Source organism: Phoca vitulina, unplaced genomic scaffold, assembly GCF_004348235.1.
Source record: "Phoca vitulina isolate PV1807 unplaced genomic scaffold, GSC_HSeal_1.0 scaffold5, whole genome shotgun sequence".
Classification (NCBI taxonomy): Eukaryota; Metazoa; Chordata; class Mammalia; order Carnivora; family Phocidae; genus Phoca; species Phoca vitulina.
In genome coordinates, this window is record NW_022589708.1 from 3,748,037 (window position 1) to 3,769,469 (window position 21,433).

The 21,433-nt window shown below is 42.8% G+C and overlaps 1 protein-coding gene across 2 annotated transcripts in view; it reads right to left on the bottom strand.

Moving 5' to 3' along the window:
- MYO16 (myosin XVI) overlaps positions 1-21,433 on the bottom strand; it is a 574,777-nt gene that overhangs the window by 146,954 nt on the left and 406,390 nt on the right. For both annotated transcript variants that reach the window (XM_032402627.1, XM_032402626.1), the window contains exons 22-23: positions 19,370-19,522; positions 14,635-14,835 (exon numbers count right to left, since the gene is read on the bottom strand). In XM_032402627.1, the coding sequence (XP_032258518.1) occupies positions 14,635-14,835; positions 19,370-19,522 (354 nt within the window). The remainder of the gene's footprint in view (positions 1-14,634; positions 14,836-19,369; positions 19,523-21,433) is intronic.

Here is a 21,433-nt window from a genome sequence, read left to right on the forward strand (position 1 = left end):
GCCATCTCACAGAGTGAGTGTCCCAGGAGGGGAAGCCACCTGAAGCTCGCTGCCATCCCCACCTTGGCCACCTTGCCATCGGGACCTCGCCGACAGCAACGGCCTCCAGGAGGGAGAGGGCGCAACGGCCGCATAGAGAAGAAACTACAGAAGCTGCAAAACTCAGTGGAACCAACACCCCTGGTTCTCGGGCATCCAAAGGGAGGTGAGCCTCAAAGCCCAGTGGAACGGACAGAGAACTTTCTATGGAAGGGAAACAGCCAAGGAGAGACTCAATGTACCCTAGAAATCGTGCCTGGCTTTGTGAGTCTGTGCCATCAGGAGAACAGAGCCAGGTCCGTCCTGTCAGCCGCGTCCCCGAGGAGGAGGGACTGATGGACAGGTGCTGTGGGAGCGGCGGGAAGCAGGCGGGGAGGCAGAGGCCTTTCTCCATCACTCAGGTCAGCTCTCTCGCTGCCCTGCCTTGCCTGTCCTTGCTGGTTTAGTATTTGGGGATGAAAGGAGAAGAACATGAAAGTAGCAAAAGATAGAGGCCAGTCTATGCTTTCAACTACTTTTTTTCCTCCCCCCCCCACTGTCTTTACATAACTGGACCTCAGGCTTTATTTTTTTTCCTCTTAAGGACTAGAAGATAGGATTCATGTGCTAAGTGGCAACGTCCCTCATGCATATAATGGAGACATTTATATGCATACAGCCCAATACCAATGTTTAAGGAAGCTATCTACGTATTCAAAGATTCATTTGGAATGAGTCTGTTCAATGAAAAGACTCCAAAGGAAACTTAGCATTTTGCTTGTGTTTCAGCAGTTAGCAAGATTCATGCAAATGTTTCAGCCTGGGGGTCCAAGGAGGAGGAGGAGTGCGGGTGAGCCAGGGATGGGGGGCGGTGCGTGTGCTGTCTTCCCGGAAGTCCTTGCTGTTAACACTCGGGGACCGCAATACACACAATCACAAGATAGATTAGGTTACATAGGCTATATATGTAAAAGGGAGAATCAAGCTTTCCCCATGGCTATGAATCACACTTTATCAAGCACTTTATCAAGCTGCCTCGTTTCCTGGGTCCACAAAGAAAAGTTACGAAATGCCAGCCGCACATGCACTCTCCTCCTCCCTGAAGGCTGTCAGGCTCGGGCCTGGTTGCTCCCGGAAGCCTTTCAGTCTGAGTTGAGAGCAAGAGCGGCTGGCTTACAGCCCTTTGATAAGGAAGGTGCTGAGGTCGCCGAGCTGGGCTCTGTGTGCTCTTTAGGCCTGCAGTGCAGCTCCCCCTGCGGGGGCCAGGCCATGCGAGGCTGTGGAACGTGTGCTGACACCTTCAGCGTTTCTGAAAACAGCCTTCACAGATTACCTACAGAAAGGACTCTCTGGGGCTTAACACACAGGCGCACACGCTGGACGTCCCCGGCCCTCTTTAATCATCATTTATGGGAGTGGAACCAAGGAACCTGCATTTCTAACTCGCTCCCCAGTTGATCCCGGTGCACACACAAGGATGAGAATCGTGGCTCCAGGTACCAGCGGCGTAGGCTGCTCGGTGAACTCCGTCCTCCCCGGGATGCTGGCGGCGAGCAAAGGAGCCCGGCCACAGGGTTTGCCGAGGAATGTTAGATGTAGCGTCATGATGGGAGGAGATCCTGGCGTAGCTAAAAATCGCTGGTAAGTTTAAGATGAGACGACACTATAATTATACTCATTGCCAACATTTTTCCTTAGGACAGTCAGCATTTGTAAAAAGCTGTTCAGAAAGGATTTTCAAATATTTTTACCTGAGACAAGAGCAAGAGAACCCGGTATTTTTCGAACAACCCTGCTTGCTGGGGTACCCTGCATAAGCCATAAACAGCGCTGGCAGTCTGGGGACAGAAAATGAATAAAAGCGTGCTGCAGCAGAAGGGAAATGCACCCACGGCTATAACGAAGCCTTCTGATTCTAGCGTCCACCCGCCAACCGAAAACCCACTTACGGGACGCGGACTGTGACCGTTAGCTGTGGGCGTGACATCATCGGCTTCCCTGGAAGTCGGATTCTTGTTTATTCAAGGTAAAGGGCCCCGAGGTCAGTTCCCACTAAAGTCCGCTGACTCTGCCGGCACAGCCCGCAATACAGATCGTTATTTTAAGGGGACGGGAGCAGGCTCCGTACAAACACGGTAAATGGGCCCGGGTGTGGATATCATCTGCTTAGACTTTCGAACCGCCTCTGATGCGGCTAGTAGCCAAGGTTACTAAATACCACCTTCATCGGATTGAGGACGCTGTCAGGGTTCAAAGACTACCTCCGGAAAAAAAAAAAAAAAAAATCAAGGAAAATAGCTAGGGCAAGTCTTTTTATAATCTTTTATATTTTACAGACACCTTACAAAATACAATACATGTGTGTTTATAAAATTGGGAAAACAATAAAAATAATAAAGTAAAAATTACTCCTTTTCTCGGAGATAGCCAATATTAATCTATGTATCATCTATCAAATCTATCCTTGTCTAAACACACCCTTTTAAAAAAATAAGGCCCAGCCGCACATTGTGCTTAGTAATGTCCTGTCCCATCTACACACTGTCCCTTGTCTGCCTGGCGGTGCTTGGACCCAGCCCTCCAGCTGGGCTGTGACGGGGACCACGGGCGGAAGACTGGAGGGTAGGACCCTTGGAGACTCTTTTCCTCCCCAACACATGGGTTCCATTCTCACCCAAGAGCTACCTCATCTTCCCTTCTTTTCTCCAGCCTCCGAGGAGGTGAGTGCATCCACTGGGACATGCCTCTGGGTCACCTCAATGTCCCTTGTCTGTCTCCTCAGCTTCTCCTGTGGAACCCATTCTCTGTACTCCTTTCCCCCTCCTTGAGAATCTGGCACAGCTTTCTTTCCAGACTGCATCCTGACTGACCTCCAGCATTCCCAGTGGCTTGCTTTGTCTATTGCTGTCTCGGTGCTGACGGCTCAGATGCTCCCACCTGCTTGCAGCTCAGGAAAGGACAGGGAGAGACACCGCACTCATCACTGTGCAAAACACCTGAAGAAAGAGAAGGAAGCTCTTGAAGGCAAAGAGGAAAGAAAGCAAAGAGAGTGACGCGGGGCCTGGAGGCGCTGATGGAGGGCAGCAGACAAAGCAACGAGAACCTGTCATTCTAGAAAGAGTGAGTGTGATAGGAGAGCTCATCCAGGCCCATAAAATGACTCCTGTGGAGTGAGCAGAATGGGTCTCGACACACAGGCAGGGATGCGGAGCCTCACGGGCTAGAGGAGAAAGACATGAGAACAAGCAGGGCACTGCTGTGTAGGCTGGAAACACCAATATGACAACTCTCGATCTTATTCCAGGCAGAATCTGAGAAAGACCCGAGTGCCAAACCACGGTATAATTTCCCCCCGGGGGGGCAGGGGGGCCTTTTATGGCCTCACTCAGAAATTCACTCCTTAGACTGCAAATGCCTTAATTTTCCTTTGTTCTCACTCTTACCGAGCTTATCTAGAGTCCGTCCACACTACAGACACCACATTAGGACGAGGGGGTTTTCAATAGCACACACGTTCTACCTCATACGGCAGTAAGTTGAGGACAAACTGAATTGTTAATTATATTATCACATCAACAATGTTTCTAATATGGAAATCTGTATTTCCATACAGATGAAGTGCTAAAAGTTAAAGTTTCTGTAAGCAAGCCACCTTCATTGACAATTCAGGCATTTTAGGATCTCCCAGATGATAGCATGGAGAGCTTTCCTGAGTTTAGGCAGCATGGGTATTTGAAGTGTGTGTGTGTGTGTGTGTGTGTGTGTGTGTGTGTGTGTGTTTACTTTATCAATCTATCTACTGTAATTGATTTCTATATCCATGTCTACCTCTATGGGTCTATTGCCCTCGTACCTAGTTCGAGTACACAGCAGGTGCTTTATAAAGCATGAGAATATGGCCATAAATGCTTTTCCACAACTTCTCCCTACTGTCTCCTAAGCCAACTGGGAGGGGGCTTCATGGGACCCCTCTCATACGCTGACATTGCCATACCACTTAGGGAGACATTGCAAGCCAGTGTTTAACTCCACCGAGAAGCACAAAGTCAGAAGCAGGCAGGCGAGGGGGGATGGGGGCCCAGGAATAGTGCTGCAGTGGGTTGGACTCTCCTTGTCAGCTCCTGAAAGTGGAGAACACAGAACATATAAAGTTTTTGATGAACTACAAAGGCCATGGTGAAGTTCCCTTATGTGGTCCCCAAGCCCGAGTTCGGTGATATCCTGGCCAACAGGGCGGGAGCTGGGACTGGCAGGAACGGAGCCCAGCGCAGAGAGTCTGTGTGATGAACCCCAGCAACCAGGGCCATGGGGGGCAGCCAGCCCGAAGGGTCCGCACCACCCCGGCAGAGGCAGAGTGTCTCGGGGACACACGAAAGCAGCCAGGCAGAGCGAGCCCTAAACGCTGAAAGGCATCATTTGTGGGAAACCACTGAGACGCTGTGAGACCACGCAGCTCGAGAAAAGAGAGAAAGCAGGACTCCCGAGGCCACTGGACAGACAGCATCCTCTGCGGTGGAAGCAGGAGGGACCTCGCCTTTCAGTTAAGTTTGTAATGACGATTATTAACAAGGACTAGACGTTCTTCATTACGGAACTGAGTCTGTGAGTGCCAACGAAAGCAAATGAAGGACGTCCTATTACTGGACAGAGACCAGAAATATCACTGGAGCTGCCTGGGTTTTTATCCGGTTCCAAGGAAAGGACTGTCTCTGCTGAACATATTTTAAAAAGCAGTGTGAGCCAAAAATAAAATTGAATCTGATTACATCCCCCGAGTTGCTTGTTCAACTCCCAGGTACATGAAGAACAGGAGTGTGAAAATGATCTGGAAGATCTGGTCTTTAGAAGGGAAAGGGAAGTTTATTCTTCTACCGGGGAGATGGAGGTTGGTGGCAAAATCGGTTAAAAGAGCGGTTTATGAGCAGTTGATAAGGACAGGAGCCACCACGGCTGGGAGCGTGTCCATAATTAACAAGTGCAATAAGGATAATCACCTTTAACTTTGAACAGTTACCGGAGAAACAAAAAGATCAACGGAGCAGAGGCAGTTCATACACTTTTAAGTAAAACCGCTCATTCATTCCTTAACTGGTAACTAGAGCCTCTTCAGCCAGCCGGCGTCAGGAGCCGTGAGTGAGGGGCCGTGAACTAGGGTCCCGGAGCAGGAAAGGAGCATTCGGATTCAGGAGTAAGGAGGGGAGGGGGGGCTGGTATTTGGCAATTAACTGTGTTTCTGATTTTACCATGAGTTGAAAAGTGGGACAAATACGGGAAATCAGTTTCACTGCTTTACTTTTTTGAAGTGAGTTGAGAGGGAGAGAGAGAGCGTGGGAGGTGGTTTGGGAATTGAGTGCAGTTCGCTTCTGGATCTGCTGAGCTGAAGATGCCAGCCAAGGAGAGATCTTAACAAGCACAAATGCAGGCGTGAAGCCCACAGGCAAATAGACTGGAGTTTCGGGACTCATGTCATGCAGAAAAGGGAATCTTGAGGGTATATAAAGTCCTAGCAGGAGACATAAAATACTCTCCTGGGAAACACTGATATTTATGGAATGGAAGTAAATTCACTTATTAGTCAAATTTCTAATCCCTTTCACGTGATGCAAAATATGATTTCTAGAAAAGAGGTGGTTGGGATTACCAGGTGATAAAAACTCAAAACTTTGGAATATCCTCTTGAATATAAGACATAACATCGGAACGTATGTAAAGATCGGATTTTAGGAAAAGAAATGAAAGATTGTTTTCAGGCAAATACAAATGGGTCTGATAATTTTTCATGAGTGGTTTCAGCTTTCTATCTGAGGTGGGCTAAAAAAGAGTCTCAATTTCATGTGTAGTGGTAAATTGATCTCTCTATAGCCATCAATATTTATAGGTAGGGGCTTCTACTTTTTACTTTTCCATTAAGTGATTCTATCTAACAGTACTGCTTGCTTTCATTCTCATTCACTTTATGTTATAAATACTAATAAACAAAGAAAGTTAGGAGCACACAGTATTATTGTTAAGGGTCCTTATCTAGCATCTGAATACAGACATTGCCTTGAAATTTCCATATCTGAAATTTATGAATATGTCTCACTGGTTCCTTTTAAGGAAAAAAAAACAATCAACTAACAATAAGATATCAATATTCCAGGAAACCTAAAGTTCCTTATTTACAACTTTCTGTCGGTCCATGAAGATAACAGAACCTATTAAATCCCCAAAGAAACAGAAGGATTCCCTGAATGAGAGCCCGCATTTTCTCTTCCAAATGAAACCCTGGATAAGGAAACATTTATCAGGTCTCCTACAGAAATTTACACCAGAGGCAAAATTGATATGAGCAACAGAGCACCAGGGGCCTTGTGGACTTAGTTTTTATTTTTCCAGGAGCCTGCCCAAGAGGTGAGCAAATACAGATGTAAATTAAGCTCATTTTGTGTGGGTCAAGATATCTTTGTCAAATAACTTTTAATAGTATCCGTTTGGCTTAGACCAGACAGATTGCACTGTTACGTCTGGGGATTCTGCCTGGAGAAAAGAAAGAGAAATAAATGGAAGCCTCCCTATTGACTAGTTCATCTCCTTTTTCTTTTGATTTTAAAGGTTCACTTTCCAAGTCTTCTTGGGCACATCGTGTCTCCCACAGATCCCCAGGGTGAAGGCCAGTTGCCAAGCTACAGAAGGCATTCCTGGGGCAGGTGGATTTGGGAAATTGAACAGGCCACCATTTCCCCTGCATACGTGTAATGTAAATACGTCTGAGGGGCAAAGAGGCTTGTTGTCATCAGTATGTCACCAAAATCTACTGCAGTATCTCTACTTCTCAGATCTGAGTAACAGCAACCTTAATGGATAAATTTCAGACTTAGTTTATCCAGTGACAGGGGTAGATCTTATTCAAGGAGAAGGAAAAAAAAAAAAATCAGATGTTTCACAGACTGGCCACAAATCAGCAACATCATTCTTCCCCTACATGACTTCTATCAGCGATGTTTTAGTAATATGGTTCTCATAAAGGTCTGAGGAAATCAGCGACACGAACACTAATGATCAAGGCCTATATGTCTGGGATTACAACGTGCCCTGCGGGGACGGAAAAAGAAATCCTGATGAAAACAATCAAAATCCACCCACAGAAAGACACATCTACAAGCACATTATATAAAGGCACTCTGCATTTTCAAACTGTCATAAAATTCCATCTCAGAATATATAGTATAGAAATTGCAGAGAATGCTTTCATTTCCTTCAGGCAAACAATAATGGAAAGGATCTTCTAAAATCTGCAGTAAAATTTCACACACCTGTTTGCTCCATTAAAATATTAGTCATAAAGCAAAACGGTAAAGAACATAATATTTACAAAAATTCTCTTAGATCTAGGTAGAGCTACTTAACATGAAAACGACCTGTATATTCAGTGAAAAACATTAACTAAGTTAAAATATTATCTAAATGTTTTCTCTTCTATTATCACAATTTTCACAGATAGAAAAAATATCTCTATTTCTGCACCTTCTGCTGAAGGTTTTCAAGCATGATAGGGAAGAAAATACTATAACTTTGGTGGTTACATTTTCCCTATCACCGGCTGAAGTGATACTAATTATGCTATGAGAAATAAAAATAAGCATTCTAACATGACTTACAAAGCTTTGCTTCAGGCATTGAGCATGTCAATAAGATATAAAAATTAACAAACCTATTTTTTAACTAATGAAGGACATTCTATCACTAACTTAATTTCAGCAAGTCAATTGAGCCCCTAATATTCTCGCCTGAAAATATAGCCAGTTGATAGATGATACCTGAAATATTTTCTAGTCTTCAAAACTTGTTATTGATGAGTTCAAAATCCTGCCAAATACAGTGGTACTTCTTCATGGAGAGACCTTCAGCTATTGTTGGGGGAAATATGACTCATATTTGATGGAACATCTCAAAAGAATCATACGTGCCTTGATTTCTTGCCCAATACGTGACCTTCAGAACAAGTTTATGAGGTTCACAATTATATTCTCCTGAATTGCAAACTTTATGGATGTGGAAACTGAGGGGTCAGTGTCCTCCTCAACGTCCTGGTGATGGAGTCCCCATGGGCCCTGCAGAGGTTCTCTATCGTAATACATGGATTCTGTGACCACAGACAACAAGCACTTGAAGAATTTCACACATACTATGGTGGAGATGGGGAAATACGTGGTCCTCAAAATGTAAAGCGAAATACGGTATTGTGACCTACCACCCTGTGGTGGGTTCAGTAGCGTACCCTCAAATTTCATGTCCACTCAGAACCACAGAATGTGACCTTATTTGGAAATAAGATCTTTCAAAGATGTCATTATATAAGATGAGGTCATAGTGCATAGAGTGGGTCCTAAATTCAATGCCTGATACCTTCAGAGAAGAGGAGGGGACAGAGAGCTGTGAAGACAGAGGCAGAGATCGGGAATTGTGTCTCCAAGCCAAGTGACGCTGACAGCTGGCAACCACCGAAAGCCAGGGAGAAGCTTGGAACAGAGTTCTCTCAGACTCCACTGAAGGAGCCAACCCTGCTGACACTTGATTTTGGATTCTGGTCTCTGGAAATGTGGGGATAAATTTCTGCATTTCAAGCCACCCAGCATGTGGAACTTTGTTAAGGCACCCCCAGGAGACTCGTGCATAGCTGTTCAATCTTTGGCAAACCACTGAACTTCACCAAGGCTGACTTAACTGGAAAACTGACATAGCAACGTTTATACACAAGGCCTCAGAAGCACTTTGTAAGTCGGAAAATGCCATGCTAGCATCAGCCATCACTACTGATTAGGGAAGAGAGAGATCAATGAAATGTGGATTAGGCCAAGAACCTGCTCCTAAGATGGATAAGGTCTGGAAAGACAGGAAAGGGGCATTTCAGGTAAAGAAAACTACATGAGCAACAATACAGGTGGAGAAATGTCAGGGTCACTTTCAAATGAATCAAATGTGGTAAAGAAATTCCATAAAGGTATGAATTAAAACCACTCCCTTCTCTTCTAATCTGTGAATGTTGAGCCAATGGACACGTGTATTGGTTCTGGGGGCTGCTGTGACAAATGACCACAAACCGGTTGGCTCAAAACAAGAGAAATTTGTTCTTTCACAGTTCTGGAGGCCAGAACTCTGACATTGGGCATCTTTACACTCCTGGAGGCTCTAGAGGACACGCCTTCCTGCCTTTCCTAGCTTCTGGGAGCCCTGGAGCTTCTTGCCCCGTGGCTGTATCTCTCCTGTCCCTGCCTCCTTGCTTGTGTGACCTCCTTTTCTCTCCCATATCTCTCTTTGCTTCCTTCTCAGAAGGATACTTGCCCTTGGATTTAGAGCTCCCCCAGATCATCCAGGGTGATCTCCTCACCTCGAGATCCTGGACTTCATTACATAAGCAAAGATCCCTATTCCAAATAATATTCCATTTCCAGGTTCTAGGGATGAGCACATGGCCATACCTTTTTGGGGGGGCCACCATTCAGCCCACTGCAATATTTAAGGGTTTGGGGAGAAAAGGAAGCCAAAACACAGACACATCATCTCAGGCAAGAACAATATCACCAGTTTGATTTGTATAAACCAGGCCGGTCATACAGGACACCCATCTGGGATCCAAAGAGAATCACTTTGTGTTAAAACAAATTATCGCCATAAACAACTTTCAGACAAAGACCTTATGAGCAGACAACAAAGGTCAGATAGGCAAGTATCATATATTTTATAACTACTACTTTGACCTGTATTTTCATTAATTTAATTTTTATTACTTCAGATTGCTTTACTATCTCCTAATCTATTCACTTTTCTCACATTAAAATTTAGGACCTTCAAAATACTATTTCCTATTAGAGTTAGTTCAGAATCACCTTAATGGAAATTCAAATTTCCTGAGAGCCAATGTCTTTTTCCAAATCATAATTCTTCTTTCCTTCAAGATTCTTAATTTTAAGAGCCAATAAAATTAGACACACTTCTGGATTTAATGCATATCCATCATTTAAATCACCACTGGAAGTTTAAGAGCAATTCCTAAAACAGCTAATCCATATATGATTTAAAATTTGCTAAAACAAATAACAACAAAAAAAAACCCCTCAGCCTTTTTTAATTCAGATCCATGCTCATTAATGAGACCCTGTTAATATTTCATGCACAGCCTCTTCCCATTTACTTTAAAATATTTCTGTAATGGAGATTGGAAAATACACCAGGCTCCTATGAGTAATGAAAAATTCAAATGTTTAGGAAAGATCTTCAGCTATAATTCAAATAATGTTGCTTAAACATTTCTAAAAGGACCTAGGAGCCTCTGCTCCAAACAGGATTCAGAAGCATGGTGGGGTCTCATAGTCAGAGCAGAAGAGTCCCTCCTGGCGGGCTGGATGTCAGTATCATCACCAGCCACAATGATCATCCTTCCCGTGAGAGGTAAGTTTTCACTCGCGAAACCAGGTAACCCAGTCACAGAAGAGCACATGGTGATCCGAGCGACACTCTAGCCCATCCATCTGGCCAAAGAAGAGGCCACAAAGAAACCCAAGAACCCCAGAGCTACTGAGCTTCTTCCCTGGGATCAGCTTTATCACCAAAGGGCCCTTCAGGAATGCTCATACTACTGTCCAAAATAGATCATGCATGCTGTTTCTAAACCAAGTAGCTCTTTGCTATGTCTCTTGATTTATAAAATGCAGAGTACGCTGCTTTCCTTGAAAATGCAGTAGCTCACAATTAAATATATGTAGCTACATCTGATGATTAGAAAGGCATATGGCTTGACATATTGCCACAAATTACATATAATCTATACTGTAACATGTGAATGAGTCCTTAGGGAGTCCTTGGGCTAAGACTCATTAGTAGATCTCAGTAAAATGAAAGATTTTTATAAAACCACAAAATTGACTCTAATTATGGAAAATCCTACTTAAAACATAAAGGCACTTTTACAGAAAAATTCATAATTCCATGGGGTTTGTCTCTGTGGCAGCTAATCGATTGACTGGCTCTGCTTTGCTTTATTGCTACCAGAGCTCAGCGAAATAACTGTATTTATTCAAACTGTTCACTGTTTTTCCCCAAATTAAAAAAAAAAAAAAAAAAAAAAAAAACACTTGGAATTGAAATTCTATTAAGTGGTTGTAGAATAATTTTTAAAAGCAAACAAATAATTAATAAACAAAATATTATTCCAAAGCTTGGTCCCATTCTGTTTAATGCAATCAGCATTTATTGAACAATCTGATACATCTCCAAGATTCAATACAAGGCGGGTCAGGTATAGATGGACTTAAGATAGCTTCCATGAAACTTAGAGGAAAATAGGAAAGTAGTTTTCCAAAATCACCACTTATGTCTTACTGTAATATTTCAATTACATCCTATGAATTAGTAAATGCTCAATATGAAGAAAATATAGATTAAAAATTCAAATACAGGACTAGAAGGTTTGCTACCATTATAAAAAATGTTAAAGGCTAAATCTCTCATATGTAAAAGGTAGTTAATAAGTTAATAACACTCTAAGAATGCGCGCGCGTGTGTGTGTATAAAATCTTGCACTGAGGCCCTCTCCACGGCCATTCACCCCTCGGCCCTTCCCATGGCGCTATGATACTACAACGTCTCCCCAGGGTGCTCCTGGCCCACCTGTTCCATTCAGGTGTACCTCCTGCTGACCCTGTCCTTCTTTTCTCTTGGTTTTCATGATCAATTTCCTACTCCTTTTCTCCATCTTCTCCATGTTCTTCCTGAGTGAAATTACCAAGATCGGGCGCCTGGGTGGCTCAGTTGGTTGAGCGACTGCCTTCGGCTCAGGTCATGATCCTGGAGTCCCTGGATCGAGTCCCGCATCGGGCTCCCTGCTCGGCAGGGAGTCTGCTTCTCCCTCTGACCCTCCCCCTCTCATGTGCTTGCTCTCTCTCATTCTCTCTCTCTCAAATAAATAAATAAAAAATCTTTAAAAAAAAAAAAAAAAAAGAAATTACCAGGATACACATTTCCACAAATATGCCTATGTTTCTAAAAACAACCAACCTCTTTTATTTGTCACATCCTATTGAAGTTTCTACTAAAAACTTCAAATTCAAAACATCTACACTGAATATCTTTCCTTCCAGACTGCCTCTTCTCCAGGATTCCTCTCGTGGTTGGCACTGGAACCATCCATCCACAGTGGGGAGACAGACACCTGCCATTTCAAGTTATGGCCCCTTCCCTGTTTGGGGCGTCCCATCAGCCAGCACGGCAGCCTCGTCTTCAGAACACCACCTCTGCGATCTTCTGCTATGGTCCAAAGGCAGTTCTTGCTTGAGTGTTCCCATAACCGCCTTCTTCCTTCCCCCAATCCATCCTCTACCGTGTTCTCTGTTTTCCTTACTTCATCCCCCACACTGTCTGAAAATATGTGGGGAGTTAACACCGTCGAGAGGACAAAGTCCTGAGTAGTACATGTATATTTATTCATGATTTGGTCCAAAAACAGTTTTTTTTAAAGACTTATCTCCAGCCAATCTCTAGAGACTTCACTGTACTTCTTGTACCATTTCCCAAATGCAGGGTGGGTGGACATGGCAGAAGGGCCCACAGCACTCTCAGCAATAGCCGCCTTCTTGCACCGCACACGTTAGAAGGTGGGAAAATTCCCAGGCTTCCTTGCAGCTAGCATCTGATTGTTCTTTAGCTTCTACCAGTCTGGCACTACCGCTCAAGATTCCGAAGGTAGGCGTGGTGGAGGCCGTGCTTCAGTTGCGTCTCCTGTGTGTCTCATAAGCATGTCATGAAGATGCTGTCTTCTCTGGCAATGGAGACTGCCCAGCCTGGTCACTGGCTCACTGACTTCTCTGTGCTGACTGCCAGTGGATGGGCACTTTCCTGGTGTCAGTGGTGGGTGGCGGGAACTGAGGGTCAGTACCTGGGGCAGCAGCTTCTCCATTTGGCTGGAAGCCTCTGGATCAAAGACGAGGCCACAGTGATGTTGGAAGCCCCATCCTGTGGTGTGGTTTTGAGTCATTCCTGAATGTTCAACTTAGAGTCTCCCGACAATTATTTTCCTACACCAAATTATTTTCCACTTAAACAGCGATAGTGGATTCTGTCCTAGGCAACAGAGTCCTGGGGGATGGACATGCCATTCAAAGGTCCATGTCTCCACCAGAATGCTCCTTCCTTTTATCCTTACTGAGCTCTAACATCCCCAAAGGCCTGGGCCACATTTGACCTCCTCTAGAAAATATTTCTACACTTTCTCTGGGAGCCAAATGATTGCTTATTTCTCCAGGGTAATACAGAACTTGATTAATATTACCCATGTTATTATAAGTAAATTATATCATAATTATTTGTTAATTTGCCTTTTCCTTATTTGTCGACAGTGAGATATTTGAGAGCAAGGAATATGGTTTCTTCATCTTTGCTTCTCTAATGCTCTGGGTTTGGAATCTAGTAGAGTCTCAGTGAACAGGGACTGAAATGACCTGAAACACACTGACTGGAGGTTTCACCCTCCGATAGGTAACTTCTGCTAAGCGCCAAATGGGGGAAACCCAGGGGCCACAAATTCATAGGGGGATGACAGTAACCATAGATGGGCCTGGATGGAAGGTAAATGGAACGTGGATTCGAGTATCAAAAAATGAATATGATGTGACCTTGTGAAGAAGGAGGGTATTTTAAGCTGGAGCAGGAGGAGTGGGAGCTCCAAGGGGTGTGGAATGCAGGAGACAGTGAGTGGATTAGAAAAGTCACCTGAAGAGAGGTTTTGGCTAAGGGGGTTGTGACACAGAAGTCATGGCTAAAACGACTGGCATCAGCTCAGAGGGGCCTGGGATATTAGCCCAGCCTAAGGGGTGTGAGGTTTTTTTTTTTTTTTTTTTTTTAAAGTCATTGAGCGATTCTTTTTTTTTTTTTTTAATATTTTATTTATTTATTTGAGACAGAGAGAATGAGAGAGACAGAGCACATGAGAGGGGGGAGGGTCAGAGGGAGAAGCCGGCTCCCTGCCGAGCAGGGAGCCCGATGCGGGACTCGATCCAGGGACTCCAGGATCATGACCTGAGCTGAAGGCAGTCGCTTAACCAACTGAGCCACCCAGGCGCCCAAGGGTGTGAGGTTTTTGTAGACAGGTAAGAGGAGGTCCTTGAAGGTGTTTAAGAAAGAAGCGCCTTTTACTAAGCTGGTTAGGGAACTGAGAGAGGGTGGAGAGTAGCTCTCTTTACTCAGGTTGACATGCTTTAAGAAAAATAATTTAATACTAAAAACTACATTGAGGGCAAGTAAAGTCAGAAGACGGATATCTGCTTGGATAATGAAGGGATCCCAAAGTGCAGAGCAGAGCTGTCTGTATTAAAACCAAGGTGCTTTTGCTCACATTATGTTATAATCTGGGGAATGTTATGGAAGGATCTGACCACCTGCTTCATCACCCACATTCTGAAGATGCAAAGTCCTCCTCAGGTTAAAATAAAAGAGCTTAGAAAAGTAAAATTGTGTGGGTTGTTTGCCCAACTTCCATTCATTGAAATAATAAACTCTAAAATGTCTAAAACTTGAAAGCTTGTCCTGAAGACGTCTGGTCCCCTAGTGTACGTGCTATATCATGCCGTTCTTTGCACTCACCCTTCCTGCGTAGTGCATGGTAGTGAACGCCGTGCCCTGGTCTTTGAGCGCCACGTTCCCGTTCCCATCCTTCATGGGGGAATAGACTGCATTTGTGTTTGACGATTCGAGGAGACTTTGTAGCTTTTTGGGAAGATTTGGTTCCATTGACCAAATCATCTGACTTTCTTCATCCAATAAAGAGAGAAATCCAGATGGCTTCTGAAAATCAAGAAGAGATAGTATTTTTCTTCTATTACTCAGTTTGATGGTTTTGTTATTATTGTACATGTATGCTCATTTGTATTTTCATTATGTTCATATAAGCACTCAAAAAATGAATTAGTCTACTTTTAATACACATTTATGTTTGCTCACGACTGTATCCCCAACACCTAGCAAAATTCAGATGTAATGTAGGCCCCAAACAGCATTGGCTGATTAATAATTGATAATGAATAAATCAATTAAAGAGTGTGTTTTAATGTCATTCAAATGCTGGAGTTATTAAAAATCATATTGTCATCTCAAAAAGAAAAATAAAATTTCCAACTAAAGGAGAAGTGTAATTTTTCTTGACCTCTAACCCGTATCGACCGCTTCACAGTTATGATGGGTCAAGTAACTTCTCCGAAAACAGAACCTATAATCATTTGAGTCATAAAAATTGTAGAAAAACCCTATTCAGCAGGAAGTAGAAGTGACTATAATATTCAAATATTAAGACCTAGCTGGGCGCCTGGGTGGCTCAGTCGTTAAGCGTCTGCCTTCGGCTCAGGTCATGATCCCAGGGTCCTGGGATCGAGTCCCACATCGGGCTCCCTGTTCGGCGGGAAGCCTGCTTCTCCCTCTCCCACTCCCCCTGCTTGTGTTCCTGCTCTCGCTATCTCTCTCTCTGTCAAATAAATAAATAAAATCTTTAAAAAAAAAAAAAAAAACAAATATTAAGACCTAGAGAAAATAAAGTTGGAAGTTATAACTTGTAAAATTCAAATTAGAAGTCTGATAGTTTATAGCTGTCAAACACGGAAGCTAAAGTCATATATAAGCAACCACTTAAAATTAATCTCACATGAAAGGAAGCGCTGCTTGAAAGAACTTCTCAATTTACCCTGACGTTCGTTCCCGGCACACAGAGCACCGCTGTGCCTGCGTGGTTTACACATCAGGTGAATAACTCTGACCCACTGCTGTGCTGTTTATCTTTTCTTCTCTAGGAAAGTTCTTCTGTTGACATGTCAAATCTACCTTTAAAAAGCAGGTAATTTGTATTATTTATTTACCTCATTCCGTCATATGTCTGAATTCTTCACATCAACTCAAGTGTGCTTTTGGAAGTGTGAATACCATAAAATAATTCTTCTCAGGAAGTGAAGAGGTCTCTCTTGGCCCCTACAGCCACTCGGTTTGTATTTTGACCCGAGGTCACCAAACCAAACCACCACAGGCCTCTTACATTATTCACTTGGCCAAAAGAAAGTTGTTTCTTTGTGGCTGAAATATTTTGGTTGTTTTGAGCCTCTTGGAGTTTCCTGCTTATGGTAAAGAAAATGCGAAGACTATACACAGTTGTCCCAGGGCTGCAAACGTTGAGATCCTTCCGGTGCCACCCACAGAGAAGAAAGGTTGGAAGCGGCAGCCATGGGAAGGACCTATGCCTGCGTGGGGCTCACGTACCAGGGGGAGCCCTTTGGGAGACATTTGGCAACTGAAGGACCATCTCTGGAATGAGCAGACAGATAGCCTCCCTGAGAAGGAAGGAGAAGAATGAATGATAAAGGGGGAAGGGGCACGAGGAAGGAATTGGGAAGGCCTGCAAGAAGCAAGCTGACCCACCTCAGCCAACGACCTAGGGTCACTAACACCTCCGGGGACTTGTGTTACCAACACAGAAATGTATCTGATAAGGGGATGTGGTGAAGGAAGTCCAATGTATGGTACATTCTCAGATAACCAGGGACCCTATAAAGAGTCAGAGGTGAAAAAAAATAAAAGTATGGGTACACAAAATGGATGGAGAGAGGCCCTAAAAGAAAAACCAATAAGGAGTTGGCAGAGGACTGGTCTTGCCTGGGATTTGTTGAAAGATCAGATTCTTCATTTCAATGTATAGCATCCTATGTGCTGAAGAGTAAGATGTGGATACATAAGATCAGCAGCTGCTTCTTTACCTGTGCATTTGAGCATCACACCATGACACTCCTCCATATACTGTCACACTTACCCCCCCACACACGCGAGCACACACAGACACCAAGTGGAAGGGTGAATGGGCCAGTTAAGGATGTTGCAAATGTATCCATGTTTTGGGGGCAATGACAGACCTCTTTGGAGGCTAGAATTTAGAGCTCTAGTGGGTGTTTCAGTAACTCAAAGTCAAGGCCCCAAGTAGTATAAGGGAAGGGATAACTTCCAAAATAGCCGAAGTGCTCTACTCCAAAAGCAAGATGATGTTTTCCAAGGATAAGGTGGTGAGAAACCAACAAGATACACTTTTTTAATTCTACCAAATATTTTATTTTTTTTAATTTTTTAAAAATTCAATTAGCCAACATATAGTACCTCATTAGTTTTTGACATAATGTTCAGTGATTGATTAGTTGTGTATAGCACAAGGTATTTTTTTATTATTTTTTTAAAGATTTTATTTGAGAGACAGAGAGAGAGAGAGAGAACGAGCAGCGGGGAGGGGCAGAGGGAGAGAGAGAGAAGCAGACTCCCTATGAGCAGGAAGCCCAACATGGGGTTCGATCCCAGGACCCGGAGATCATGACCTGAGCCGAAGGCAGACACTTAACTAAGCCACCCAGGCGCCCCAGCACAAGATATTTTTTTAAAGCATTACAATTTGGATTGTCTCCAAAAGTTTTAAAATTCATACGTATTATGTTTTCTGGATGTTTGATATAAAGCCATGAAAGAATGGTGGTAATCAAACTTATAGACTTGGAAACTTGGTGAAGTGTCTGAAGAAGAAAATAGAACATGGAGAAGAAGTCGTAAAAAATGGCCTTCAATTCCTTCAGAAATGAGGGCTTAGGAGAGACTGAATTGTTCTACGAAATGTATGCCATTTCACCTTGACAAGAGAAAGCACTGAGGACCGACAGGGTAACAAAATGCACTAGACACGTAGAGAGTCAGGTAAGAATCTGGATCCACCTCCTCTGGTCATGGACATAAGACAAATACGTGTTCACTGAAATATGGATGTGGCTTAAGCAAAAATCGCAGATGTTTGTGAGCAGTAGAGGATTACGGTACCCGGAAGGAAACAATAAGCTTCCTTTCTACTATAGGGTATGCCTGCCTGGTACACAGACCTGCAGATTTGTAGGTAAACACCAAGCTTCCCCCTATACTTGGTACATCTTTTCATTTTTATGGGATCAAGGAGAAGTAGCAGTCAGAAATACCCACTCTCATTTCCAACTCATACCGATGAGGGTCCTCTTATTGAAATAATCATCACTCCATGGTGAAATCTCAAGGACGGCCATCAAAGAGAGAGAAAGAATATCATGGCCATCGAAGACACAGAAAGAACGTCATTCTGCTGGCTACCGGTTAGGGGTCGAGAACACAGCACCAAGCAAGAATGAGGGCAGCAGGTGTCTGAGGCTTCCCATACACAGTTCACTATATATTGCTGTTGGTTTGAAGACTTTTTTTTAAAGATTTTATTTATTTATTTGACAGAGACACAGAGAGAGAGGGAACACAAGCAGGGGGAGTGGGAGAGGGAGAAGCAGACTTCCCGCTGAGCAGGGAGCCCGATGCGGGGCTCGATCCCAGGACCCTGGGATCATGACCTGAGCCGAAGGCAGATGCTTAATGACTGAGCCACCCAGGTGCCCCTGTTTGAAGACATTTTTAAACTCTACATAGAGAAGTTATATACCATGTGTGCCATGCTGAGGGAGAGGTTTCTGGAGGAAGAGGGCTTCTTCTGTCATTAAAATAAAGAAGGTTGACAAGTTGGTAAGAGGAACAAGAATATTTTACATACTAGGTAAATGTATAAAATAAATTTACAAGTCTACATTTATAGAAATAAAGGGTAGAAAATTACAGCCTATGTTCTCCAGTGGCTGAAACGTACCCGTTTTAAACAATGTTCAAGTGTTTTAGAGATATTATTGATGGATGTATATCATGTCTTACTGCATCAGTACAGAGGGACTGTTGTTTGTATGGTAGATTTTTGTTTTTATGATAGAGATACTGACGCAAAGATTCTTGCATTATAAGGTAGAAATAATAAAGGTAAGGGTCGACACCGGCAGATGTCCTAAGACTATATGTATGTAAACATATTTTTCTGCCAATGTTTTTCCATATTTCAATTTAAAAACTTTGAAGATAAATTAAAAAGATCCTGTTGAATTTGTTCTATGAGCTTGTTAGTCTTAGTATTGTTTTATAAAATATTAATTTTGTACATTGAGCATCTGTAACTACGCCAAAAGAAGAGTTTTATTGACATAACCAACGCTGAATATTTTTATAATAAAATGATCTGGTATTTCTGGTCCTTTCAATGAACTGATGATCCTTCAAATGCCCCTTCAGGAAGAGGGTAACTTGTACTCCTGAATCAACTCTGAAAAAATAAATTTCTGAAAAAATTCTGAAAAATAAATACAGTGAAGTCTCAGATATAAAGCCATCTCAAAATTAAGGCCCCTTGAAAGAAAATTCTTTGTCTTCAGTATATTTAAATCCTGTAAAGTATCTAATTATATTATATGAATACCTGGAAAAAAAAATCCAAAACTCCAGTCTGGTTACCAGGAGAGTAAGTTGTTTCCATGGTAACTCCCTCTTGTACACATTCTGTTTGCTCGTGTAGAAAAAGCACTTCATTGATGTAGTGGTGCATCTTCTCATTGGTCATGTTGACACAAAGCTATTTCGGGGGAGAAAGAAAACAATTCACAAGGTAATTATAGCCATGCAGATCCACTCGTTATATGACCATTTCAGATCAGTGACATATTGGCTCAAAACGTTCCTCACCAATTAGTCTATTGAGATAAAGTATTACAGTATTGCTTGAGAAGTGAAAGAAAAGAGTTTCACCTGATACTGTTGACTTCATTTGGTCTGATTATTCAATTTAAAGTGAGTATGTTAAAAACAAGAAGTATAATTATAATTACAACATTAACTCACAAAGTTGGGGTTTAAAATATAGTTGAGTATTTAAAAACATTTCCAAAAGGCAATTATATCTGGGCTTAGTCAACAACTGAGGATAAAAGGTGGGTTTACCATGAAAGCCCAGAGACAGAAGAAACATGTCCTGCCTCCTCACTTGTGTTATGTATCCATGATGGGCAAGAGAACATGGGTTTCTTTCAGAAAGAATAACTGCTCTAAGCACTCTGTTGTAGAAATTATTTTATCAGAAAATTTTTTATATTCCTCCAATTGTCAACTTTTATCTTCCCATCGGGAAACAAATATGTTATTTCTCAATCTTAAAAATTATCTCAAAATACTAAAAATCAATAAAATACCCCAATCTAACAAAAATGTCATCTTACTTCCTCTCTAGGCTATCCTCTCACTTTTCTGCTTTCTCTTCTAACAAGAAAACCTCGAAGGAGTTGTCTTTCTTTATTATCTTAAATTCTTCTCCTCTCCACTGTTTAAGCCACTCCAATAAACTTTTGTGCCCCAATGTTCTACCAGAATCACTTTGGTGGGAGTCACCAATGACATGTGCATTCTGAAATCCAGTTTTCAACTCTTGGTATTCATTTTCCTTGACCTTCCAGCACTATCTCATGGTGATTCCTCTGCTTTCCTGGAAAGCTGCCTCTATTGGCTTTCAGGACACCATGGGCTCATGCCTCATGGGCCTCTCCATCTAGACCCACGTCCTTCATGAGCTCACTCAGTCTCACAGGCCACGCACACACGAGCCCCTATATCACACCAGGTAAAATCCAGAAATTGCTTAGAAGTATTTAGAATTCAATAACTCACTGAAAATAATTAAAGATGAACAATTTATGTAAATCAAAACAACTGATAAAAGCTTTTAAAAGAAAATCAGATCTCATCTGCAAAGGAAACAATATCTAGGATTATATGTAATATGAATGTGCTGTAGTTATACAATGAAAACGCCAAAGATTTTGTAAATCACACTGACTGAAATAGTCACTGGAGAAAAGAAAGGCCACCCTAGGTTTCTCTTTTGCACATATCAAAATTCTTCTCCACGTCTGGTGTCATTATAGCACCTGCTAAGTGGGAGCTCTTCCTAGACATTCCTGTCCTTCTACTGGGAGCTCATGGCTTCTCTCTTGGACATATAAGAGCACCCCTTATGTTCCAGCTTCCAAGCAGCAGGCCAAGCCACTTTTCTAAATGACCAACACCAGGAACGCCTTAATTCTCCATATGGATATCAGCACCTGCACGTAAGGGTGTGGCTATTCATGATTTAGAATAATGTGTGCACAGAAAGAAAGAGTCATTTTCTCACAGATCCAGCTATTTGGGAGAATGGGAGTTGATGGGTTTTTACAGACATGAAGTCTCAGAGGGAGAGGTTTTGGGGAAGAAACAAACCTATCAGCACAGGGCACTGGTCAGAACACAGAGTTTGTCCTGAAACCGATGGTGTAATGTCAGGTTCCATTCTTTACTTCTTACCAGGACCAGAATTCTGTGAGTAGACACAGCTCAAATGTCTTCAGGAATGGTGACATGGTGACAGGACTGTGGGCATGGGGCTACACTGATTAAAGCATGATTGGAGAGCTAAAAAGGTAGAGGCTCAGATGACCTAAAGTAGTTAAGGTAT